Here is a 26,779-nt window from a genome sequence, read left to right on the forward strand (position 1 = left end):
CTAAGGAATTGTCCTGCAACTCGCTACGTGTGCAGGTGGCGGCTCTTGGATATTTCCATGGTAAGTTACAAGGAGTTTCCTTGGCCGCTGATCCTGACATGGCGCGTTTTCTTAAAGGGGTGAATCATCTACGTCCTCCGCTTAAAAGGCCTTGTGCGTCGTGGAATTTGAACTTGGTTCTTAAAGCTCTATATAACGTGCCGTTCGAGCATATAAAAAGGGCTACTTTGAAGGATCTTACTTTAAAGGTGTCATTTCTCGTGGCCATTTCTTCGGGTCACAGAGTGTCGGAACTTCAAGCGTTGTCTTGCAGGGTGCCCTTTTTGAGGATTACGGATTCGGGAGTTTCCTTGCGGACAGTTCCTTCCTTTCTTCCAAAAGTGGTATCTTCTTTCCACTTGAATCAGTCTGTGGAACGTCCATCGTTCTCTGGTTTGGATCCTTCTGATCCCCACTCCAATGATTTATGGAGATTAGACGTCCGATGGGCCCTGTTGCGTTATTTGGAGGTCACAAATAGTTTTCGCATGTCAGACCATTTATTTGTGCTCTGGACTGGTCCCAGAAGAGGTCATGAAGAGTCTAGGGCTACTATAGCCCGTTGGTTAAAAGAGGCCATTGGATCAGCATACCTCCTTCAGGGTCATCCCCTTCCAGAGGGTCTCCGAGCGCATTCTACTCATTCACAGGCAGCCTCGTGGGTTGAGTGCCAACAAATTTCGCTGCAGGAGATTTGTAGAGCGGCCACTTAGAAATCTCTACACACCTTTACTTGTCATTACCGATTGGATGTGCGAGCTCTAGACTCTGGGAGTTTTGGTGAAGGTGTGATCTGAGCAGGACTCTCAAGGTCCCATCCCGGGTAGGAGAGCTCTGGTACATCCCAGGAGTCTGGACTGATCTGGGTACGTACAGGGAAAGGACAATTAGTTCTTCCCTGATAATTTTCATTCCTGTAGTACCACGGATCAGTCCAGAGTCCCTTTTCAGCGTAGGGATAACGGAGAGTCTGCTCATTTAGTTCTTGGTTAATTTGCTCTGCAGATAAGTGTTTGCAAAATGTGAATCTTTTTATTGATGTTTTCCAATCTTGTTATGAGTTCTGCTGCCATTTGGGTTAGTTAGCCTGGCTTCTATGGAATCGAACCCCAGCTCCAGCAGATAGTTAGTTAAGTAAGGTTTTGGATCATTCTGCTTTGATACGTTGGTGGCACCTCAGGATTTAGGACAGAGTCCGCCAAACTTCTCTGACTCCATCTGCTGGAGGGGAGGCAAAACCAAGGAGTCTGGACTGATCCGTGGTACTACAGGAACGAAAATTATCAGGTAAGAACTAATTTTCCTGTATTGTATTTACATGCTATTTTATAAAAATCAAAAGTGGGCACATATTTTCAGTTTTGTGCACACATTTGTCTGCACACATAAATTGCTTTTTTATAAGAGATTTGCCCAAATAAATTAGTCAAGTTATTTGTGCAATTTTATGTATTTACATGCTATTTTATAAAAATCAAAAGTGGGCACATATTTTCAGTTTATGTATTTACATGCTATTTTATAAAAATCAAAAGTGGGCACATATTTTCAGTTTTGTGCACACATTTGTCTGCACACATAAATTGCTTTTTTATAAGAGATTTGCCCAAATAAATTAGTCAAGTTATTTGTGCAATTTTATACCCACTAATCAACTAGTACAATTAAAATCAGACTCACCTGTTGTCTGACATTTTTGGGTAGGAGGTCTGGGTGAACTGGGGGAGTTCAGAGTGAAGTAGTAGTAGGGTCTCCATGAACTGGAGTCAAACTGGGTGAACTGGTGGAGGTATCAGCAAACTGGTGATTTCAAATATGTGCTCATATTTTAAAATGTACCTACTTCCATGTGTAAATAGGGGTTTTACGCATACAAGTTATATTTATTTGTGCACATATGTTTATAAATAAGATAAATTTCATGCTTTCAATACATTGCAAATATTTCTATATACCGAAACATATGCATATATGTTGGGGACAGAAACATGCATATTTTATGATCTGTGCAGACCAGATATGAGCAGACTATAAAATATTATAGCAGATCTCCGTGCAGCCATATACGCATGTATATGGGGCCACTCAGAGATCTTTGAAAGTTATCCTTTTGTTTTCTGTCTTTTAACCAGTTACCAGTCCATAGAGAAACAAATCCCTATTCACTGTAGAGCTTTTTTTCCTATTTGTTCATTTTTCAAAGTAGGGTCTGGTTTAGTTCTTTACTTTTTCTCCAAGTCAGTCACTTGGGCGTTCCTCATGTGCACATCTCTGTAATGTGGTCAGCATGGAGCCTATTAAAGTTTTAAAATGGACCCAGAGCTTCTCTTAACAGAAATTCATGGTCAAAGGATAATCTTTGAAAACAAATGTCTTACTTTTATCTTCACATGCATTTCCTAAGAGAGATTTCTTGCACAGTCAAAGCTGATGACATTACCATCCTCTTTCAAAGTTCTATTTCATTCACTTTCTATCTTGTTTAAGTGAAAGCTGCCTAAACCACTAGTGGAATTCAGTCTAAAATATTCCTTCTTTGGCCAGCCTGATGGCTCAGTGGCAGTGTCTGCACCTCAGGCTGGCCAGGACTGGGGATGCTGTAGAGGCAGCGTACACTCAAAAGCTCAGTTTTCTTTGAGATAATTTTTTATGCAAGCCTTGAATTGATATCAATGCTTCCAGATTTATTTATGAAGTAATTTTTTAAAGAAAAAAGGTAATGTTTTAGAGCCACAACTGAGTAGGGCTTTTTCACATATAAATGCAAAAAAAAAAAAAAAAAAAAGTTTTTTCTGACTCATGATTTTGTCTGTGAGTTTTCACTGGCTTGGCATCTGATGACTTTTCCTCCAAAAATTAAAAAACGTTCTATAGAGACAATGTGATAAGTATACTTGGGTGCAATATTGCTCTTTTTTCATATGATACCTCATATACATTTTTATACAAGGGCAAGGGTCTTTGTTGTTGAAAGTTTATTTATTTATTTATTTAGTCAGTTTTATATACCGATGTTTGCTTTTTTGAACCTTCAAAATGGTTTACAGTTAACAAAAGATCAAATACATGACACAAACTACATAATTTAAATGAGATTCAATTATAAAATATAAGTAATACAATTAGATACTTAAAAATAATAAAAACTAATATCTAAATCCATCATAAATTGAAATCAATTAAAACACTTGAAAATAAGTAAAATAAAAAATAAAATAAAAAAGTAATAATAAAATAAAAATAAGAATCACTGGCTTGAGTCTGCACTATATGCTTGATTAAAAAGCCACGTTTTTAACGCCTTCTTAAACAGTTTCAGATCTTTTTGTATTCTCAGTTCAAAAGGCATGGTATTCCATAATTTAGGACCCGCTAACGAGACAGCTCTTTCCCTGACAGATACAAGTTTGGCACTTGCTACAGAAGGAACAACAAGGAATCCTTTACTAGCGGAATGTAAATTACGTTGTGGGGTGTGAATATGTAACATTGCGTTAAGTCAATCAATATGTTCAGCATAAAAAGCTTTATGAATTAGACAGAGCGTTATGTATTTGATTCTTGCATCTACTGGAAGCCAGTTGCTGCTGCTTAAGAGTGTGCTTAAGAGTGTGACAGAGTGGAAAGATGATCTAACCTGGGCCTAAATTTTCAAACGTTTTCCTAATAGGCAAAGAATGGATGAAATCCTTGAATAATCCAGTCCATATAACGTGGGATGTTGCTTAGCACCGATGGGCAATGTTGGTTTAGGATTAGTTGTTTACAAATCTGTGCACAGCAGGGTACCCATAAGTGAGAGCAACTCTCTTGGTTCCGCTTCCCTTTTCCCTCTTACAGGCAGCCATTGAGCTGAGGGCCCTGAACAACCCAAAAGTTATTGTGAACAATCCCTGTGTTCACTTCACCTAAGCCTTTGGGAGTCCATGTGTGCTGCTGATGTCTGGGGCATGTGCAGAGGAAATTGTGTGACTGGCAAGCTCCAATTCTTTAGCATCCAGCTAAGCTGGTCCTGGTTTTACCTCCATTATATCTATGGACTTGTAGATTTGCCCTTCTGCTTCAGCAGTCCCAAGGTGCAATTGGGAGCATAGGAGCCAGTAGTCTATGGGTACATGATCAATCAAACTAATTGACAGGTGAGATAAGGATGACAGCCCCGCCCATGCCCCACCCACTCCCCATAGAAGTGAATTGGGGCATAGCCACGCCCCTCCTGCCCCTGGTCACACACCTCCCATCCCTGCCCCTGCCCCTAGCTCCGCCCCAGACCCCACCTATGCTCCTCCCCCAGTAGAAATGAATGGAGAGGCCCTTCCCACACCCCACCCCAATCCACACCCCTAGATGTCATGGGTATGGCATCACCGGAAGGCCACCCCCTCACCATCCCCCAAAAACATGCCCCCTAGAACGTCATCAGAAAGGGTCCTGTTGCTTTTTTAATGACGACAGAATTAATGGATTCTGGCTGTTTTTGATGATCTCACCGGAAGTACAATACAAAATTCCCAAAAAATGCAACCCTAGAACATCAGCAGAAATGTTCCGGACTCGTTTTAATGATGACAGAGCCAGAAGCATTCTTTTTAGCCGGAAGCATGCTTTTTTTCTAGCCCCTTCTGTTTTTAAAAGTTACAAGTGGTGAGGTGGCAGGAAAAACTGTGGCTCATTCTCTACACAAGGATTTGGTTTTAAACAAGTGATTGCTTGGAAGGTGTTGAACTGCATGAACTGCAAGCAATGTATTTTACACAGGCACGATCAAACTTGCAAGACTGGAGTAGTCTATGGGTACATAAGAACATAAGAAATTGCCATGCTGGGTCAGACCAAGGGTCCATCAAGCCCAGCATCCTGTTTCCAACAGAGGTCAAACCAGGCCACAAGAACCTGGCAATTACCCAAACTCCTAGAAGATCCCATGCTAGTGATGCAATTAATAGCAGTGGCTATTCCCTAAGTACACTTGATTATTAGCCGTTAATGGACTTCTCCTCCAAGAACTTATCCAAACCTTTTTTGAACCCAGCTACACTAACTGCACTAACCACATCCTCTGGCAACAAATTCCAGAGCTTTATTGTGCATTGAGTGAAAAAGAATTTTCTCCGATTAGTCTTAAATGTGCTACTTGCTAACTTCATGGAATGCCCCCTAGTCCTTCTATTATTCGAAAGTGTAAATAACCGCTGTTATGCTGTCACTCAAACCCCAAGCCAAACCCCCCAATGATGTCACGGGTATAACATCACCAGAAGTCCACCCCTCACCACACCCCCAAAAAACAGCCCCCCCCCCCCCCACGAACATCAGCAGAAATGGCCCTGATGTTTTTTAATGATCACAGAGCAGGAAGCATGCTTTTTTTTCTAGCCCCTCTGTTTTAAAACTTACTAGCGGTGAGGTGGCAGGAAGCTTTTTCTCATTCTGTACACAGAGACAGGGAGAATCTCCCCCTTCTCTCCTCCCCTCACTGTAGATAGCATGCCCCAACCCCCACCCGCCCCTATCCTGGCACAGTGAAATCTGAGCAGAGGATACCAGCAGGGTGTTGGGTGTGGGTCTGCAAAGGTATTTCTTTTAAAAAAACAGACCTCTGTGTTTACAGCCATATAAAACAAGCATTCACCACCAGATTTTAAAGAAAATTTATTATGACCCAGGCACTGTAGGCAGCTTTGCTGGTATAAACCCCCTTTGCATAGGCACACCCAAACTTGCAAGACCAGATATAGAACTTAGCATGTGACCACGTGAGAGAAATCTCCAGGCAGAAGGGGGTAGCTTTAGCTTTGTGATCCTAAAAATAAAATAATGGCTGGAAATGGAAAGCGAGCAGCAGCAGCCAAAACTAAAGAGGTGCCATAAATGAGGAGACCTTCTGAAAGCTGTTGAAACAGAAGCTTATACTCCAGTGCACAAATCGTACTCTTGCAGTAAGAGGAGCAGAGACCAAATGGCAGAGCCAGATTTTGATGAACGTCCGTTGGGACAAAAGCTTTTTGATTTGCAGGATCCAGACTTGGTCAATGAAAATGCTATGAACTCTGCAGATATAGAGCTGCACCAAGCCACATTAGATGCTGAAGCAGATTTTCCTTATTTACTGGAAAAGCTTGAGTGTAAGGTAAGAAAAATCTCTTTCCTTGTAATTATGCATTTTAGGGGTGGAGGGGGTGGTGTTTGTGAGCTATCTATAATAGAGAGCTTGTTTAGAAGAGGTTTTAATTTAATGTTTACATTATGTTTTATAGGAAAATGAAGGATCTTTAAAAACAGAAGAATATGGGTACACACTGGATATCAAAATGACCTGAATGTGTTGTTTCAGCCCAAACATCAAAGAACCACAAGACTCAGAAGGTGATAAAAAAAAATCAAACCTGAAGATATGCACGATTTCAGGTGGTGGAGCTATATAGGGTTTCCAAAACCCCCGCCAGTACATGGCCTTTTTTGAAAAACGACATTTAGATCAATCATAAGGGTGGCTGTGTACAGCATTCTTACAAAGTGTCTGGCCGGCATTTGCCATGATGACTGCGACGGGTGTTTCATTGATGAGCCGAGTCAGGATGATCATAGTTGTGTTTATTGGACTGCCTCTGACACCCAGGAAAAATTAAGAGCCGCTTGTAACAGGTTGTGCCTAGAACGTGTTTTGAATCTTATTGTATTAGCAGCATATAAAAGAGGCGTATTAAGCCTAAACAATGACGATTTTAATCTGGTCATATATCTTATACATAGCATTAATACTAGAGATGTGTATCGTGTGATCGATCGTCTTAACGATCGATTTCGGCTGGGGGGGGGGAGGGAATCGGATCGTCGCGGTTTTGTTTTTATAAATATCGTGTAAATCGTAAATCGGGGGAGGGCGGGAAAACCGGCACACTAAAACATCCCTAAAACCAACCCCGACCCTTTAAAATAAATCCCCCACCCTCCCGAACCCCCCCAAAATGTCTTAAATTATGGCATATGGCCATATTGCCGTACAGCAAAATGGCGCCGGCCGTACGGCAACACGATTCGAGTGCAGGAGGTCGTTCCCGGACCCCCGCTGGACTTTTGGCAAGTCTTGTGGGGGTCAGGAGGCCCCCCCAAGCTGGCCAAAAGTCCCTGGGGGTCCAGCGCTACCTTTGCCCTGTCATATGACAGGGCAAAGGTAGCGCCGGCGCCATTTTCTATCAACGCGCCCGACGCCCGAGAGTGGAAGATCACAATGGGACCCCCCACTGGACCCCAGGTAATTTAAGACATTTTGTGGGGGTTTGGGAGGGTGGGGGATTTATTTTAAAGGGTCGGGGTAGGTTTTAGGGATGTTTTAGTTTGCCGGTTTTCCCGCCCTCCCCCTTCCCCTCCCCCTTCCCCCGATTTACGATTTTTGACGATAAATCGGGGGAATTCCTATTAAATATCACCTCTAACGATTTTTGATGATTTAAAATATATCGGACGATATTTTAAATCGTCAAAAAACGATTCACATCCCTAATTAATACTACTGAAAATCCTGTTCAAAAACTAAACAGCATGCTTAGACCTACAGATGAGGTTTTAATGATAAAAAATATAAATGCCAAAATCTATGGGAGAAAGCACCAGTCCTTTTATAAAAACACATAATAAAACAGCCTTTGTTTGATAGTAACGTTTTTCTTGTCTGTATTTTCAGAAGTGAGTATTGACAATGAAATGCTTTGTGATATTTAATAAATTTTGCCATGTGTATAAATTAGTTAATAAAAACAACTAATAAATATATATCAGAATTAACAAAATGTGTCAATCGTGATTTAAGGATCTATGGAAGGTTTTGGGGGGGGGGCTACAAGGGGTGGGATATCTTATGGTTTTATTAAGTCTCATTGATAACAATGCACAGACTGTAAAAACTGTTTGATACAGCAAGTATTTCATTAACTAAGGAACAAACATAGCAATGACCTAAGTGTGGGGGGAGGTTGTCAGGACTTAAGATCTGTAAATGGTTAAACTAATCAGGATGAGACAATGTGTAATCTTTTGGAAGACAAAAAGAGACCTAGAAGACAAGCCATTCAAGAGAGAAAGCCTTTCCCATAAGGTGTGGTGGAGCTGTTGTAGACAGTGCAGTTGTTCAACACATGACAGAGAGATGCCAGGTAGCTTTTGTGTTACACTACACAATATTTTTTTTTTAGGATTGCTGTGTGGGTGGGATGAAGGAATACACAGAGGGTGACCTTTAAAGCACTGAAAAGCTCATCAGTCTACATTTTGTAAAGTGCCCCCAAGACCTAAAGAGGCAACCATAACACACTACCTTTCATGAACAAAAGGGGGGTGAATATTATAATGACGTAGGTGCGAGTAGATGTCTGGACTCATGATCTAATCAGGGAGCAACAATGATCAGGAATCATTAAATCACAGAAGGTTCAACAGACTGTAGTTTTGTGAAACGGCTTCAGATCTAAAGAGAAATTGATAATGCACACAAAAGGCCTGTAAATGATAATCCAATCAAGAGAACTATCTTATTCTATAAGGGGGGGGGGGGTTCTGAGGGGTAGTTGTAGCAGATGTCCATCACATGACCGAGAGAGGCCAGGTAGCTTTTGTGTTATAATACACAAGTTTTGAGGGTTTGTTGATAAAAGGATATAGCCAGTGACCATAAAGGTTCAGCAGTCTGTAGTTTGTAAGGTCTGAAGAGTTTGAAACAGAAATGGATTCTTCAAACAAAGAAAGGCAGAAGTCTGGATTTATTAATAAATTGTCACTCACTAAAAGGAGGCAACAAAGAAAACTGGAAGGTGAGTTAATAGTTTTATTGTATCTTTATTTGTTTTTAGATATGATTTTAAAACAATGGTAAAAAAAAAAAAAGGTGTTTGTCTGTTTCAACAGCTTTCAGAAGGTCTCCTCATTTATGGCACCTCTTTAGTTTTGGCTGCTGCTGCTCGCTTTCCATTTCCAGCCATTATTTTATTTTCAGGATCACAAAGCTAAAGCTACCCCCTTCTGCCTGGAGATTTCTCTCACGTGATCACATGCTAAGTTCTATATCCGGTCTTGCAGAATCCCCCCCCCCCCCTTATAGAATAAGATAGTTCTCTTGATTGGATTATCATTTACAGGCCTTTTGTGTGCATTATCAATATCTCTTTAGATCTGAAGCCGTTTCACAAAACTACAGTCTGTTGAACAAGCAGAACTATAGCCTTAAATACCAAATATATGGTACTCTTTAATAATCCTAGAGACAAGTTGCAAATCGCTGTTTTAGCCAGCAGATGTACCCTGGTAAGTCACGCTTCTTTTTAGAAGCCTTTGAGGATGCTACCAGAAAGCCATATGGATATCTCATCGTGGATTTAAATGCTACGACCCCTGAGCGATACAGACTGAGGACAAACATCTTTCCACCAGAATGGACCACGGTATATTGTGAAAAACACAGCCCCTCCATAAAAAGAAGTGAATATATATTCTCCCCCCACATATTTGTTTTGTGTGTGTCCTAGAGACCATGTCTGCTCGCTTAAAGCGGAACCTAGCCCTTTAAAAACTTTTAGTTCAAGCCTCTCCGCAGCAGAGAAAAGCTATCCTAAATGCCACTTCTAACGATTTAGTGGGGGCCCTAGCGGAGATCGCATTAAACACTCTGAAAGGTAATATTCCTTTATCACAACAGCAGATAAACATCTTGAAAAGGATACGTCAAGCCATAAGGATTCTGGGTGATAAAAGAATAACACTTAAAAAAAAAAGAAGCTGGTGAAGCAGTCGGGGGGGTTTATCGGGCCTCTGCTAGGCTTTGCATTACCACTCATCACAGGTCTTTTGAGCTAAACACTAATGCAGTACACAGAAAAAATGTATTTAGTGCCTAGTCAACAACTCGATCGTTTGAGAAGTCCTTCAGTTCTTGAGGAAAATATTAGAACCACCGCAGCTCAAAGACTTGATGAAGAAATGAAAGATATACTTCAAAGTTATGGTATGTCTGAATTTGAGAAAGCCAAACGCTATTCAGAAGTGTTACAGCGCTACCTGGTGCTTAACAGACATGGAGAAATGAAAAAAGAAAGAATAAATCTGTATCTACCCTACAGGATGATACAGCAACCTCTGCGTTTCTAGAGCACAATAGCCCTCCAGACCCCATCCTGCAGGAAGTGTTAAATAGTATCAGCATGCGCTATAGAAAAAATGCAGAAGTACTGCTCAATAAACTGTCAAAGAATAATGACATTGCATCCTGGGAGAGTAATGGGACTTTTGTATACAAGGGAAAGCCTGTGAGCAGCTCTAACCTATTAGACCTGGTTCATGGAGCTAGTGCTCTTTCACAACGGAGGATACCCAAAGGCTGGGGAGAGTTCATGCAAACCCTGGCAGAACTAAATACACCGTCCACCGTCATGGGTAATCCAGCTAACAGGGATCTGTTGGTACAACTCAAGGAAAATCCTTCTGCGACAACTACTGAAATGTACACAAAGGGGTAGATTTTAAAAGGGTTACGCGCATACGTTATGCGCGTAACCCTTTTAAAAAACCCCTGCGTGCGCCGAGCCTATTTTGCATAGGCTCGGCAGCGCGCACAAGCCCTGGAACGCGCATAAGTCCCGGGGCTTCGCTAGGGGGCGTGTCGGGGGGGTGTCGGGTGACGCGACGTTCAGGGCGTTCCAGGGGGCGTGGTGCTGGCCCGGGGGCGTTCCGGTGGCACGGCCGAGGCGCACTTTTAGAAAATCTATCCCAAAGACTGTAAAGTGCAAAGACTCCTTCCCCGTAAAAGACGTAAAGTACTTGACACATACAAATGGTTGAATGTGTAATTATATCTTTTCAAATAAAAAAGACTTTTTAAAAATAGTCTATAGACGTTTGGTTCATTTTTCACAAAACCCTCAAGAGAGAGGTTGTTTTTATTTTAGGATTAGTACAAAATTCTTGGTATGGTACACCATCTGGGGGGCATGAAACAGACAGCGAAAAGATCTGGACATACAACATGTTCTCTGTTGTTTTTTTACAAATTGTAAAACCATTTTGTCATTTTGCAATGGTTCTTCAGAATACAATTTTAAAATATTTTCAAAAGACAGCCCTTTACAGCGCTGATGTAGGAAAAACACACTATGGTTACCACAGGTTGTAGATACCGGGAGTTGCAATTGTTTGCTGCTGTATAAAACATCCTCACAATGTTTATTGAAAAAGTTCATAATACTCAGGTCTATCCTGTAGAGTGCGGCCGCGTTTACCCTGCTCCTAAGCCGCGTTTTACTCACTTTCCGGCCGCGTTATCCCTTCCTGCGATCCCGAATCCACTTTAACCTACTCCTACCGCGTCCTAAAATCCCCGGCCAACCCCTTCCGCACGCAGCATGGATATTGCATGCAAACGAGCAAATTAGCTATTCCCTAGCATCCCGTAACCCGCGCCCCGACTATCGCTATCTTTCTCTGCCGTTTTGTCGCGCGTTTAACCTGCTAACTTACCGCCTACCCTGACCCCTGCGGTAGAGGCAGGGGTAAGGGTAGGTGGCAAGCTTTCCCCCAGCCCCCGCTCACCTGCCCCGGCCGCGATCATGGGTGCCGGTCTCCGGGGCAGCCCCAGTCCTCTCCCCTCCTCCCGAAGCAAAAAAAAAAAAAAAAAGCGAAAAAACCAGTCCCCTCTCCCCTCCTCCCGAAGCAGGGCGCGAAAAGCAGCCTTGCTCTGGGAGGAGGGGAGAACCTGACAGCGGCGAAGCAAAAAAAAAAAAAAAGCGAAAAACCAAAAGCAAAAAGTAAGTCGCTTCGCCGCTTCACTGTCAGTGCCTCTTCTTCCCTCCTCCCGGAGCAAGGCTGCTTTTCGCACCCTGCTCCGGGAGGAGGGGAGAAGAGACACTGACAGCGGCGAAGCAACTTACTTTTGCATCCCCGATCGGACTTACTTTTTTTTTTGCAGCCGTCCGGCCATCTGAAGAAGGTATCGTGGCTCCCCTGCCTCCCGGGGAAGATGGATGCCAGCACGGGGGAAAGCGGCCCCTGTGGATTCAATTGGCTGCTCAAGACGTGACGTCATGACGTTTGGCGTCACGGCATGTGACGTCACGTCTTGAGCAGCCAATTGAATGCACAGGGGCCGCTTTCCCCCGTGCTGGCATCCATCTTCCCCCGGGAGGCAGGGGAGCCACGATACCTTCTTAGATGGCCGGACGGCTGCAAAAAAAAGTAAGTCCGATCGGGGATGCAAAAGTTAGTTGCTTCGCCGCTGTCAGTGTCTCTTCTCCCCTCCTCCCGGAGCAGGGCGCGAAAAGCAGCCTTGCTCCGGGAGGAGGGAAGAAGAGACACTGACAGTGAAGCGGCGAAGCGACTTACTTTTTGCTTTTGGTTTTGGTTTATCGCTTTTTTTTTTTTTTGCTTCGCCGCTGTCAGGTTCTCCCCTCCTCCCGGAGCAAGGCTGCTTTTCGCGCCCTGCTTCGGGAGGAGGGGAGGGGGGGCTGGTTTTTTCGCTTTTTTTTTTTTTTTTTTGCTTCCTGGTATCTGTCATTTCAAATGACATTTGAAATGACAGATACCAGCGTGGCGTGAAGCGTTAGGCCCGCGCACCCAGGATACTGTATAGGCGCTCTATCCAGTAAAATGGGTTGCGCGGGCTTAAGGCTTCACGGGCCCTTCTTAGACGCGGTTTACATTTACATAAAATTATTGTTCAGGATCGAGCGGTAGGTGAGCTGCACTGTGCATGCGGCAACCGCGGGTGCCCCGGGCACTAACGCAGCTCTTCCTACCGCTCGGTACTGGATAGACCTGACTGTTAGGGAAGAACAAGCTATCAGGCTGTTGCCCATAGGAATCAAAAAATTCTCCTGTGCCATTTTCAGTCACATGTATTGCTAACCAGTGTTCTCCAGGAAGGTCGTGGGGGTGGGCATTTACCACCAAGCTTGCAGGTTTCCTTTCTATTTGTACATCAGACAGCCAGTCACAGGGCAGGACGTCTACAAAAGATTTTGTAACATACGGATCCTTCTTTAAAATACGGAAGATCTGTACGGTGTTCATCATCATCATAGATAAACAAAAAGGACGTTCCTTCTGTGGTTAATTTCTATCACGTTGTCAAAGACATCATACACAATCATATTCACCGTGTGTGGCAAAGCTTTGGCAAAATGGATTTCAGGCCTCAGAATACCGGTTTTAATCAAAGAGTAGTGGTTCGTGCACTCTTAGTCGGGTGATAGGTCAAAGGCCAGTAAGGTATAACCTTGGTAAAATTCGATATGATCAATCAACAGAGCACTATCTTTCAAATGTTTACCCATCGCTTGAACCAGCTGCATGTATACTCTGACACAACAGCCATTATCGAAATCCGGTTGGAGAGGTTTCCCAGGGTCTTGCTCACCATCCACATACAGTGCAGCAAAGTTAATATCGTAATATTTAAAATTGAAGGGGTTTTTAGAATAATTACCGCTGAAAGAGTCATTATCCACAAAGCCCAATACAATAATTTTGGGTAGCTGCCCCAAAAAGAGGTTTTCCTGGTTAGTTACACGGGCACCAGCCGGTATGCTAAAGACTTTCAGACTGACACGGTCCACGGCGTACTAGACATTAGCTCTCAGCAGTGCTTCTGCATGCCCCAAGCGCACTCCCGGGGACACTTTCACTCTCCTTACAAAGAGGGCTGCAGATAAAATAAGGAGTTTGTACTTCTCATCGGCATCTCCGTTCATTAAGCAGAACGTATCTTTGTTCCGCGTTAGTTTAATTTTCACATCCACACCATTTATGAGCAGCTTTTCTTGAAAAAACAGATCGCTATGTAAATATCCCAGAAGCTCTACTTTATGGCTAACTGCTGTATAAAAAGCTCTTTCTGTAAAACCGGTATTACGGGACCCCACATCTCTCACTTCGTGGTTTCCGGCTGTGTCTTTATAAAACAGACCGCTTGTAAACTGTGTTTTGAGAGGGCCCTCACTATAATTGAGAAGCAGTTCTATGAGGGCTTTGTAAGGGTAAAAGTTGTTGCTCTGACTAATGAGTCTGTCTCCGAGAGTGACATCCAGCTGGCTAAAAATAGAGGCTATGTGTTGTTCACATCCAGATAATCCTCGCCATGTCCGGCTATATATTAATCTAAAGGGGCTGTTTCTGACAAGGCAGATAATGGCAGAAACGCCACATAAATACTTTTTTCTGTGCTGGTTTGTGTGGGGACCAGTTGAATAGATCCAATTCTGATTTCAAGCATTCTTCAGACTCCTGATGTACAAAAACCATTGTTTTTTAGAATATATCTTGCTTCTTGGTGGAGAGGTTTCTCTTCTTAGCCTTGCGGTTAGTCTTTTGAGACTTGACATGTTTGGTGTTGCGATCCCGGGCCGTGCCCCGGGATCCCCACTCACCACGCAGCCCGCCCTGGCCACGAGAGCTCCCCTCCGGCTGACCAGGCTCGAGACGTGGTCATCCAGGCCCGAGACACGGCCTACCGCGGCGTCCTCCCTGAGAGGGAAATGCCACCAACGATCCGCTGCTGGCCCCGCCCCCTAGGCGCGCGCGCGTGCAGGGGCTCTAGATTTATAGGGGCTAGTGTGGGAAAACTGAAGACAGCCTCCTGATGACGTCAGACGCTGCCGGGTTATTTAAACTCGGCAGTCACAGCTAACCCTCGCCTTGCAACGAGGTTCACTCTTTAGAGTAGCTAGTTGTGCTTCCTGCTTCCTGGTCCCGGCTTGTTCCCGACATCTGATTCCTGGCTCCTGACCTTGCTTCGTTCTTCGACTCCGGTTTCAGCTTCCATCCCTGGTTTTGGCATCCGACATCTGATTCCTGGTTCCTGACCTTGCTTCGTTCTTCAACTCCGGCTTCAGCTTCCGTCCCTGGTTTTGGCATTTGACATCTGACTTCTGGCTCCCGACCTTGGCTTGTTCTGGACTTCGGCTCTCTCCACTGCCGCAGGTACTTCTTCATCACCCGCCCGGAGATTTCTCCTAAGCCCCAGCGGCTCGGGTCCTCACGGGCTCCTCCCGGGGGGACCGCGGGCTTCCAAGGGTGAAGTCTCTCCTGACCTCCTGGGCACCATCTCATCGTCAGATACCTCGGCAGGCTGCTCTTCTGATCCTTGGTCGCATAGGATCCACCTAAGACCAAGAGGCCCGGGTCCCTACAAGCTCCTCCTGGGGGGACCTCGGGCTTCCAGTGGTGAAGCCCTCTTCGAAGTCTCTCCTCAGCGCCGCCTCCCGGCTGCGACGCCCACTGTGGGGTTCCACAGCACTATACCTGCCGTCTCAGCCGGCCCAAGGGTCCACGATCCTAACATTTGGTGTTCTTTGTTTTAAAAGGTTCAGGAGGCCCCTGTTGATTGGTTCTCTTTCTTTTAACAGCTCTTCTAATAACCACTAATCCTGACCCCTCCTGCTCTGCGTTATTGTTCATTTTATTTAGAATGGCCGTTGTGACATGGCCCATAACATCTTTGGTGATGTTTTTTGCTGTACTTTTCACATGAGGTTTAACAATCTCAAAACTCCTTCTCAAAAGAGGTATTGCTTTTCTAAAGAGACTATGAAACACACTGCCTATCCCCGCCCCGTACATGACCGGAGCGCCGTAATACCCCGAAAGGCCCTGTCCGGCCTGTGCTTCATAGTAATTTCTGTATGCGCCAGGGTCCCCATAGTCTTTAACCACAACCATTTTAAAAAATAGTTTTCCGGGGTTGCAGGTGTAGCTTAAGGATCACTTTCCCATAGCGAAATGAGACGTGTTGGTTCTGGTCTGTCTTTATTTCAAATGTTATGGTGACTATGTACTGCTTGTTCACAGGAACATAATGCGGTTTATCATAAGTGAAGGTGATAAACTCGTCCTTACCTACTTTAGCGGAACACAGCGAAGTAGTTGCCAAAAATGGTCTCCCATCAGCTGGTGCTCTACGATATCTGTGTACAGGTATAGGGTATTAAACCCTCATGTGATATCCATTGGAAATAGCGAGCGCTTCGTATTCGCTTTAGCTTCTAGCCCCAAAATGGTCGCTAAGTCACACCCTGCGGAAATTACTGCATTGTCCTCTGACTTTAATTTGATTCTTCGGATATTGGGGTCATAAATGATTCATGGTGGCATGGGCTGGAGGAGACTATTCATGTCGTGGTTCATTTGGTCCGCCGGGTTTTGAACAGTTGCATAATACCCTCTTCGTATAACAAAGTGATGCTTTGTGCTTCCTTCACCGTGGTGACAACATACTTATGGTCTTCTTTAATATTATCCCATGTGTTCGGGTACTGTATTTCCACCAGACCCACTTCCCTCGGACCATGTAGGTCCAAAGGCCTAGCTAATTGTGTGGTAAAATTAGAGCTGGTGTTTTGTGGAAATATTCTCACAGAAGCGTTACTAGGCAACGTTATGTAAAACCCTCCTTCATTCATTTTTTTTCCTTTTTATGATACAAGGCCTTTTCAAATCAAACGTCTTGAATCTCTGATGCTTTTATCCAACTGTTACATTTTTCAGGCCAGCCTCGCCATTTCACAAAGCACTGTTTGTTCTTACCTCTCCCTTTTACCTTTAGAACCTTATCAACACGGTATATTCTGTCCTGTTGAGGGGTGACTTTCTGTAATTCTTCAGGATAAAAAGAACCTTGAATGGCTTCCTCACCATAACCTTGTATCTTGTATCTTGTACACTGTTTTCTGACCCCTGTTTAAGACGTCAGTTATTATAAATAGAACATTATTTGATCAACTACCAACTACCGAACTTACCACCACCTAGTACAAAGGCCATAATCTGTAATCATATATTCTTCTATGCCACACCTTTGTTAAACATAAAGGGGCGGATTTTCAGAGCCCTGCTTGCGTAAATCCGCCCAAAACTGGGCAGATTTACGCGAGCAGGGCCCTGCGCGCCGGTAAGCCTATTTTACATAGGCCTACCGGCGTGCGCAGAGCCCCGGGACTCGCGTAAGTCCCGGGGTTTTCGGAGGGGGCATGTAGGGGGGCGTGTCGGGGGCGGGCCCGAACCGCGCGGCGTTTTCGGGGCGTGTCGGGAGCGTTCCGGGGGCGGGCCCAGGGGCGTGGCTACGGCCTGGGGCGGCCCGGGGGCGTGGTCGCGCCCTCCGGACCCGCCCCCAGGTCGCGTCCCGGCGCGCAGGAGGCCCGCTGACGCGCGGGGATTTACGCCTCCCAGAGGGAGGCGTAAATCCCCCGACAAAGGTAAGGGGGGTTTAGACAGGGCCAGGCGGGTGGATTAGGTAGGGGAAGGGAGGGGAAGGTGAGGGGAGGGCAAAGGAAAGTTCCCTCCGAGGCTGCTCCGATTTCGGAGCGGCCTTGGAGGGAACGGGGGTAGTCTGCGCTACTCGGCGCGCGCCGGCTATACAAAATCCATAGCCTTGCACGCGCTGATCCAGGTTTTTAGCAGATACGCACGGTTCCGCGCGTATCTACTAAAATCCAGCGTACTTTTGTTTGCGCCTGGAGCGCAAACAAAAGTAGGCTATTCGCGCTCCTTTTAAAATCCGCCCCTATATTTTTTCGCTAAATTCTTTATGTTAAATGTTAAAAATTTTATGTTAAACGTTATATTTTATCTGTTAAACACTATGGGGTAGATTTTAATAAAGTATGCCCTTGCGTACTTTTGTTCGCGCACCAGGCGCAAACAAGAGTACGCCGGATTTTAATAGATACACACGTAGCTGTGTGTATCCTTTAAAATCCGGAGTTGGCGTGCACATGGCTGTGCAAAATCGGCAGCCAGCGTGCGCCGAGCAATGCAGCCTGCCTCCGTTCCCTCTGAGGCCGCTCCGAAATCGAAGCGGCCTTGGAGGGAACTTTCCTTCCATCCCCCCGCACCTTCCCCTCCCTTCCCTTCCCTTACCTAACCCACACCCCAGCCCTATCTAAACCCCCCTACCTTTGAAGAGTTACGCCAGCTGGCTGCACGATTCCCCAGCCCGGGAGCAGTTTCGGAGGCCTCGGCCACACCCCAAAATGCCCCCGGGCCGGAACCACGCCCGCGGTCCCGCCCCCGGATGACTTGCCATCACAACACGCCCCCGACACCCCCCCCAGGAAAGCCCCGGGGCTTATGCGCATCCCAGGGCTTGCGTGGCCACCGAGCCTATTCAACATAGGCTCGGCGCGCGCAGGGAGAACTTGGGGCAGGTTTTGGGGGGTACGCGCGTACCCCTTTGAAAATCTGCCCCTATATGTATTATTGCTTCATCTACATAAAGTTATATGTATCATTGTTTCAACTGTAAACCATTGTGTAGGCCAGCTCCAAACAATGGTATATAAAAGCACATAAAAAAAATAAATATCTCATCTATCCATGTTTGTTCATAACCTTTTTCAATTTTTCCTTTAGGTTTTGACAGTCTAACATGATCCCCCTTTTTAAAAAAAGGCTTAGCAGGTTCATGTTTGTTGTTATTGCCGTAGATTACTTTCCAGATCCGCAGAGAATTTGAGGCTGTTACATCGATGGGGTGGGCCTGTATTGTTCTGTGAAAACTGCGGTTATAACTGTTCACAAAAGCCTGAAGCACGTCTTTATATTGAAAAGTGTTGCACGCTGTAAAGTATCGCCACATTTTGGATTTTAAAGTCCTGTTAAATCTCTCCACAACCGCTGCCTTAACATCGTTGTTGGTCACAAAATGATGAACGCCCCTGTATTTTAACAAACTCTTCACAGAGCTATTTAAAAACTCTTTACCTCTGTCTGTATTTTGTTGGGAACACAGCTGCCTTTAAATATATTTTCAAATGCCTTGGCCACTTCACGACCTGTTTTTGTTTATAGGCTCACAGCCCATGCATATTTTGACAAAACATCTATCACCGTCAAAATGTATTTGTAGCCTCTCTTATAACCAGACAAGGTGATCAGGTCAACCAGAGCTGCTTGCCATTGCGCATCCACATCAGACACTATGGGGCGAATTTTAAAAGCCCTGCACACGTAAATCCGGAAGGATTTACGTGCCCTGCGCACGTAAATCCTTCTGGATTTACGTGCGCAGGGCCCTCGCGCGCTGGCGCACCTATTTTGCATAGACCGCCAGCGCGCGCAGAGCCCCGGGACACGTGTAAGTCCCGGGGCTTTGTCAAAGGGGAGGGGGTGGGGAGGGGGCGTGTCGGGGGCGTTCCCGAAACAACACAGCGTTTCGGGGGCGTGCTGCGGCGTTTCGGGGGCGGGCCCGGGGGCGTGGTGCCAGCCTGGGGGCGTGGTCGAGGCCTCCGGACTAGCCCTCGGGTCGGGTGACGGCGCGCCAGCAGCCTGCTGGCGCGCGCAGATTTATGTCTGCTTTTAGCAGGCGTAAATCTGCCAACAAAGGTAAGGGGGGGTTTAGATAGGGCCGGGGGGGTAGGTTAGGTAGGGGAAGGGAGGGGAAGGTGGGGGGAGGGCGAAGGAAAGTTCCCTCCGAGGCCGCTTCGAAATCGGAGCGGCCTCAGAGGGAACAGGCAGCGCGCACTGGGCTCGGTGCGCGCAGGTTGCACAAATGTGCACCCCCTTGCACACGCCGACCCCGGATTTTATAAGATACACACGGCTACGCGCGTATCTTATAAAATCCAGCGTACTTTTGTTCGCGCCTGGTGCGCGAACAAAAGTACGCGATCGCGCAAATTTTTTAAATCTACCCCTCTGGTTTTATTTCTTTTAAAATGTGTCCTAGCAGGTTTGTGTAGCGAATAAGCATCTTACTCTGTAAGCCAATCACCTGTTCCTTGGTCACAGCCAGAGAACATGTTTTAACAGTCTGAAAAAGAGGCTTTATACCAGCAAAGCTACCTACAGCACCTGGGTCATAATACATTTTCTTTAAAATCCATTGGTGCATGCTTGTTTTATATGGCTGTAAACACAGAGGTCTGTTTTTTAAAAGAAATACCTTTGCAGATCCACACCAACACCCTGCTGTTATCCTTTGCTCAGATTTCACTCTGCTAGGTTAGGGGCGAGTGGGAGTTGGGGCATGCTATCTACAGTGAGGGGAGGAGAGAAGGGGGAGATTCTCCCTGTCTCTGTGTACAGAATGAGAGAAAGCGTCCTGCCACCTCACCGTTAGTAAGTTTTAAAACAGATGGGCTAGAAAAAAAAGCATGCTTCCTGCTCTGTCATCATTAAAAAACGTCAGGGCCATTTCTGCTGATGTTCTAGGGGGGTCATGTTTTTTTGGGGGTGTGGTGAGGGGTAGATTTCCGGTGATGTTATACCCGTGACATTATTGGGGGATTTGGCTTGGGATTTGAGTGACAGCGTACCCATAGACTACTCCAGTCTTGCAAGTTTGATCATGCCTGTGTAAAATACATTGCTTGCAGTTCATGCAGTTCAACACCTTCCAAGCAATCACTTGTTTAAAACCAAATCCTTGTGTAGAGAGTGAGCCACAGTTTTTCCTGCCACCTCACCGCTTGTAACTTTTAAAAACAGAGGGGACTAGAAAAAAAGCATGTTTCTGGCTAAAAAGAATGCTTCCGGCTCTGTCATCATTAAAACGTGTCAGGAACATTTCTGCTGATGTTCTAGGGGCACATTTTTGGGGGATTTTGTATTGTACTTCCGGTGAGATCATAAAAAACAGCCAGAGTCCATTAATTCTGTTGTCATTAAAAAAGCGACAGGATCCTTTCTGATGACATTCTAGGGGGCATGTTTTTGGGGGGTGGTGAGGGGGTGGACCTCTGGTGATGTCATACCCATGTCATCATAGTGGGTGTGGCTTGGGGTGTGGTCTGGGTGGTGCCACCAGCGACATCTTAAGGGGAATGGTTTGGGGGTGGGGCATGGGATGGATTTCTCCATTCACTTCTATTGGGGGGAGCATGGGTGGGGTCTGGGGTGGAGCTAGGGGCAGGAGGGGTTGTGGCCATGGGCAGGAGGGGCAGGGTTGAGGGCGGGAGGAGGCGTGCTATACCCCCATTCACTTCTATGGGGAGTGGGTGGGGCATGGGCGGGGCTTAGACCGGAAGTGAACCCTGATTGGCTGCTGTCATCCTTGTCTCACCTGGCAATCAGTTTCATTGATTGTGTACCCATAGACTACTAGAGCCAACTTTTTAAAACAATTAGGTGTGCTAAAAATGGCAGAATACCATCCCTCCCCCTCCAGACACAGTGCCCACAGAGCTGGCACTTATAATGGGGGAAAGAGTTGAAACCTTCCTGTTTTCTTTTAGGAGGTTTTTTTAAGTAGACAATGTTTTGACTTTTTACGGGTTATAATTAATTAAATGTCAATAATTATGGGGTAATAATGGGATTTTTATGGCACTTTCATACTTGAGTTACCTTTAGATCTTATTGTCTAGATTTAATTGATCTTTATTTTCCAATGTTTTATTATATTGTTATTCCATATTATGTTTTTAACCTTGTTGTTCTATTTTACCTAACTGATTATTCATTGAATTGGCACATTATTATATTTATGCTTATACTATTGTTGTGTCTCACCTAGAGCATTTAGATAAATTGGCAAGAAATAAATTTCAGAAATGAAACGAAATAAAAACTAGAAGCGGCTCAGACTCTCCCTTAGAGTCTGTAGCTTGGCAACCTCAGTGGACAGAGGGACAGAGATGACTTAGGAGAAGCAGAGGGTTGGAATGGGCAGCAGAGGGCTAAGAGACCATAAGTGTCACACCACCTGTTTCACGGACTGCCAGCCGCCCCTGCCCAAGGGTCAATGAAGCAAGGAAATGCCACTTCCCTTCCAAAAATATATCCTAAAAGATGGACTGAGTTGTAAAGGTTTCTGGACAGGAATAAAGGAACACTATGGTGAGATCTGGGCTTTTCTTTCATGGCTAATCATGCAGTAGGAGTGCAAGGAAACCCCTTTCTATGTGTAATTCAGCAGCTGCTAACATGATCTTTTAGTGAACGCTCCTGTCTTAGAAATATTGCATGATTTTATATCTGTGTAGTATACTAATCTGTTTTTCTTGGGCCTTGGGTTTTTTTTTTCCCCAGTTCCAGTCCAAAGGACAGTGCTGAGAATGATTCCTTCCAGTGGTGAAGTGGAGAATGGCAAGGACCTCACACTGATTTGTTTTATCATCAATGGCTCTTGGCCAGTTGAATTCAGGTTTTATCACAAAGATGATGTTAATCATTTTCATCAGGAAATCTTAAACAAATCCAATTCCAATTGGCACAAGGGAACCGTTAGCAAGGACCAAGAGGGGTCATACTATTGTACAGCTACTAACAAAGCTAACTGCATCAGAAGTAACATTGTAGAAATAAAAGGCAAGTTTTACTTTTTACAGAAAATAGATTTACTTTTACAGCTTTGCAGAAATAATTTCAGAAAGATTTCTGTCTTGTGGATACAATTGTAACCACTTATTCTTTAATTTATATACTGTATATATAATACACCATTTACTGCAGCTAATTTCTGTGGTGAGAATTCCTGTTTAAGAATAAGTTAAAGGCTGATATAATTTCACATGGAATTACACCTGAAATACAAGAGGTTAAAATGTGCTTGGGAGTTAAACTGAGGTACTGCAGACACATCCAGCAGAAAGATGAAAATAGCATTTTGGGTGTGGCTGTCAAAGCTGACGGTGCTTTTGTCTAACTGAATAATCTCTTTTTGTTTCTCATTTCCTAATTTGCAGTGATCCTTGCCTCATGGAAGAAGGCTGTCATTGCCGTTTTTGTTGTCTTGATCTCACTTGGTATCCTCACTGCACTGATCTGGTGGTACTTACAAAAAAAGAAAAAAGGTAAAAGCTTTGTTCTTGATTCTGTTCCTCATTTCTTCTAGCTGTACTGTCAAGGGGCATTGAGTTGGATAATATAACTGATCCATATTAAATGCATAGAGGCAGTGTTTCCCAAGCCTCTCCTGGAGGCACACCTAACCAGTTAGGTTTTCAGAGTATCAGTACTGCATATGCATAAGCGAGATTTGCATGCGCTGGGCCTCTAATGTGTGCAAATCAATCTCATTCATGTTCAATATGGCAATCATAAAAACCCAATTGGAGAAATTAGCATCCAGGAAAGAGGGTTGGGAAACACTGAATTAGAGAATACTTTAGGGGTTCTAATCAGCCTGCGTAGGATATAACCTGGTTAGCCTTGGGGTACTCTAGAGTCAGAGAGATTCATGTTCTAGCAAGCAGAACAAGGTGAAGTAACACTTAACATTAAATCTTCCTGCCTTCCTGAATTTGCGTGCACAATTTCAAAATGTGTTACCATGAGTAGCAAGACATGATCAGAGCCCAGATTTGAGATGGACTCCTTTTTGAATGGGTATCTGCGACTGAAGTAATGACCATCATTAAGGCCATGAATGTATTTAATTTTATTTTAAATCCTTGTGATACAGTAATCAAGAAGGCATTAGCTCCTGACAGACAGGCCGATATAGTAAAGCGCGGCCGCAGTTACCCCGTTTCTAACCCGCTGTGTACTCACAATTTGGCCGCGTAAGTCTAACCCGCGATTCACTATCTTTTTTACCGATCCTTACCGCTTCTTTTACTCGACGCGTATCCCTTTCCACCCGCGGCATATATATGTATGTAAACGATCCGATTAGCTATTCCCTCCCATACAGTAATGTGCACCCCGACTATCTCCTTTTTAACCTATCTTGCTGCGTCTTTTACCTGCTAATTTACCACCTACCCTTACCCCTGCTTTAGAGGCAGGGGTAAGGGTAGGCGGCAAACTTTCCCCCAGCCCCCGCTCACCTGCCCTGGCTGCGTCCATGGGTGCCGGTCTCCGGGACAGCCCCAGTCCTCTCTCCCCTCCTCCCGAAGCAAAAGAAAACCTAAAATCCAACGCACCGGGAAAGCCACTCTTCAGATCGCGACTAATCCCATCCCCCAGCCCCCACTCACCTGCCCTGGCCGCGTCCATGGGTGCCGATCTCCGGGGCAGCCCCAGTCCTCTCTCCCCTCCTCCCGAAGCAAGGCGCAGGGCGAAAAGTGACTTGACATGCTATTAAAGTATTGGGAATAAAGTGTAACAAAAGTTAACTTATTTTTTCTTACAGTCCTCTCTGCCCTCCTCTGGAGGCACGCACCGCAGCCCCCCTGCCTCCCGGGGGCAGTCGGCGGTGAAAGTGGCCCCCACCAGCGAAGATGGATGAACGCAAGCCCGTAGTGCAATTTGGGCACTCAAGCCAGCAAAGGCGCATGAACGGGCGTGCGTGACGTCACGGCGTTTGTTCATACGCTTTTGGTGCCTTGAGCGCCCGTCCCAAATTGACAGGCGCTCAAGGCACCGAAAGCGTATGAACGAACGCCGTGACGTCACGCACGCCCGTTCATGCGCCTTTGCTGGCTTGAGCGCCCGTCAAGTTGGGACGGGTGCTCAAGGCATCAAAAGCGTATGAACGAATGCCGTGACATCACGCATGCCCGTTCACGCGCCTTTGCTGGCTTGAGCGCCCAAATTGCACTACGGGCGTGCGTTCATCCATCTTCGCCGGCGGGGGCCGCTTTCGCCGCCGGCTGCCCCAGGGAGGCAGGGGAGCCGCGGTGCGCGCCTCCGGAGGAGGGCAGAGAGGACTGTAAGAAAAAGTAAGTTAACTTTTGTTACACTTTATTTCCAATACTTTAATAGCATGTCAAGTCACTTTTCGCTCTGCGCCTTGCTTCGGGAGGAGGGGAGAGAGGACTGGGGCTGCTCCGGAGACCGGCACCCATGGACGTGGCCAGGGCAGGTGAGCAGGGGCTGGGGGATGGGATTAGTCGCGATCTGAAGAGTGGCTTTCCCGGTGCGTTGGATTTTAGGTTTTTAGGTTTTCTTTTGCTTAAAGTGGTTTTCTTTTGCTTAAAGTTGGGATCCACTTCCTGGTACCTGTCATTTGAAATGTCATTTGAAATGACATTTGAAATGACATTTGAAATGACAGGTACCAGCGCACCCAGGATACTGTATAGGTACTGTATAGCGCCTATACAGTAAAATGGATTGCGCTTCATGGACGTGCGTTGGACGCAGCTTGCATTTGCATGCCATTTAAATACAGTATCGAGCGGTATGTGTTTCAAACTGTGTGTGCGGCAAACGTGGGTGCGCCCGGCACTAACGCACCTCTTTCTACCGCACCTTACTGTATCGGCCCGATTGTTAGTAATTTCGCTCATATAGTGAATGCTTCATTGTCATTGTGGTGAAAGTCATTGAGACTGCCATCTTGAAACAATTGCAAGACTTATTCTTGACCAGTATCAATTCAGCTTCTGACTTAGGTACAGCACCGAAATGTGGTCTGGATATGGGCGCCAAATTTATACTGGTTTTACTGGATTTATCAACTGCATTTGATATGTTAGATTATTCCATATTATTACCATGGCTTCATGCCTGTGGCATCACAAGAATAGTCTATACTTGGTTTCAATCATATCTCTCTGATTGTGTTGAATAAGTATTTTATAATAGGGCAGAATCCTGATAGTTTTCTTCATCAACTGGGGACCCACATTTTTTAACATCTATAGTAGTCTGATTTGTAAGCGCTTCACTGGTTTGGATATGTATTCTCAAATCTATGCAGATGACATCCAGTTTTTTTTTTCCCAATTGTTTCTAATATTAAGGCCACACTGGGATTTTTTACATTGCAGCTCATTTTTCCAGCTGCAGATACTTTGAAAAGTCAAACCATTTTTGCAAAATGAGGATTTTTGGACAATCCTATAGGCTTTAAATTCAGAAAGCCTTGATTATTTTAACAGAATGCAGGATAATGCAACATATAAATTGTTTTTAAATAAATGAAATAATAGTTCCCTGTACATACCCCCAGATCAGTCCAGACTCCTGGGTTTTGCCTCCCCTCCAGCAGATGGAGACAGGTAAAGTTTCGCAGACACCGCCTCTTAACCTAGTGTGCCACCTGCATCTTCTCAGTATTTCTCTGTCTCCAGCAGATGGAGGTGGTGCAAAACCTGTGTTCTGTACCTGAGTAAAAAAAAATAATAATATAAGAGAGATATTAATTTAAAAAAAAAAAAGAGAGAGAGAAGAAGCATAATCCTCCCAGGGGGTTGGCAGGTCCTCATGGGACCATCCCCCCTGGTAGTAGGTTAAGGACAAGCAGGGTTTGGGGACACCGAAATTGTTCCTTCCCTGTATGTACCCAGATTAGTACAGACTGCTGGGTTTTGCCTCCCTTCCAGCAATGGAGACAGAGAAAAGCTTTGAGAGCACCCCCTCTTAAACCGGTGTGCCACCTGCATCTCTTCAGTATTTCTCTGTCTCTAGCAGATGGAGGTGATGCAAGATGGTGAAGATCTCAGAGGGAAGACTTGGATCCCCTGATTCCATATGTTCTGGAGGAACTGGGCATTGTGCTTCCCCAGGCTGACCCAAGCCTAGACATGGTGGATCCGGTCATGGCTGGCTTACATGGCCCAGCCAAGACTTTTCTGTTTCATCAGATGGTTCAACAGCTGATGGTCTAGGAGTGGGATAATCCGGAGATGGACCTAAGAGTGGGCCGGACTATGAACAAACTTTACCCCTTGCTTGACAAGACCTTAGAGCTGCTTAAGGTTCCTAAAGTGGATGCTTCCATATCAGCAATCACGAAGAGGACCACTATCCTGGTGGCAGGGGCGGCGGCCCTTAAAGACCTCCAAGATAGAAAGCTTGAAGTCCACCTCAAGCGGATTTTTGAAGTGTCAGCCCTGGGCATTTAAGCCGCAGTCTGCAGCAGTTTCATGCTTAGGGT

At 45.3% G+C, this 26,779-nt stretch overlaps 1 protein-coding gene across 8 annotated transcripts in view; it reads left to right on the forward strand.

The window, feature by feature from the left end:
* PECAM1 (platelet and endothelial cell adhesion molecule 1) overlaps nucleotides 1–26,779 on the forward strand; it is a 127,028-nt gene that overhangs the window by 36,599 nt on the left and 63,650 nt on the right. For 6 of the 8 annotated variants that reach the window (XM_029600744.1, XM_029600743.1, XM_029600746.1 and 3 more), the window contains exons 8-9: nucleotides 22,042–22,320; nucleotides 22,698–22,805. In XM_029600744.1, the coding sequence (XP_029456604.1) occupies nucleotides 22,042–22,320; nucleotides 22,698–22,805 (387 nt within the window). The remainder of the gene's footprint in view (nucleotides 1–22,041; nucleotides 22,321–22,697; nucleotides 22,806–26,779) is intronic. The other 2 variants (XR_003856565.1, XR_003856564.1) reach the window with 1 other exon arrangement.

This window comes from Rhinatrema bivittatum, chromosome 4 (assembly GCF_901001135.1).
Source record: "Rhinatrema bivittatum chromosome 4, aRhiBiv1.1, whole genome shotgun sequence".
Lineage (NCBI taxonomy): Eukaryota > Metazoa > Chordata > Amphibia > Gymnophiona > Rhinatrematidae > Rhinatrema > Rhinatrema bivittatum.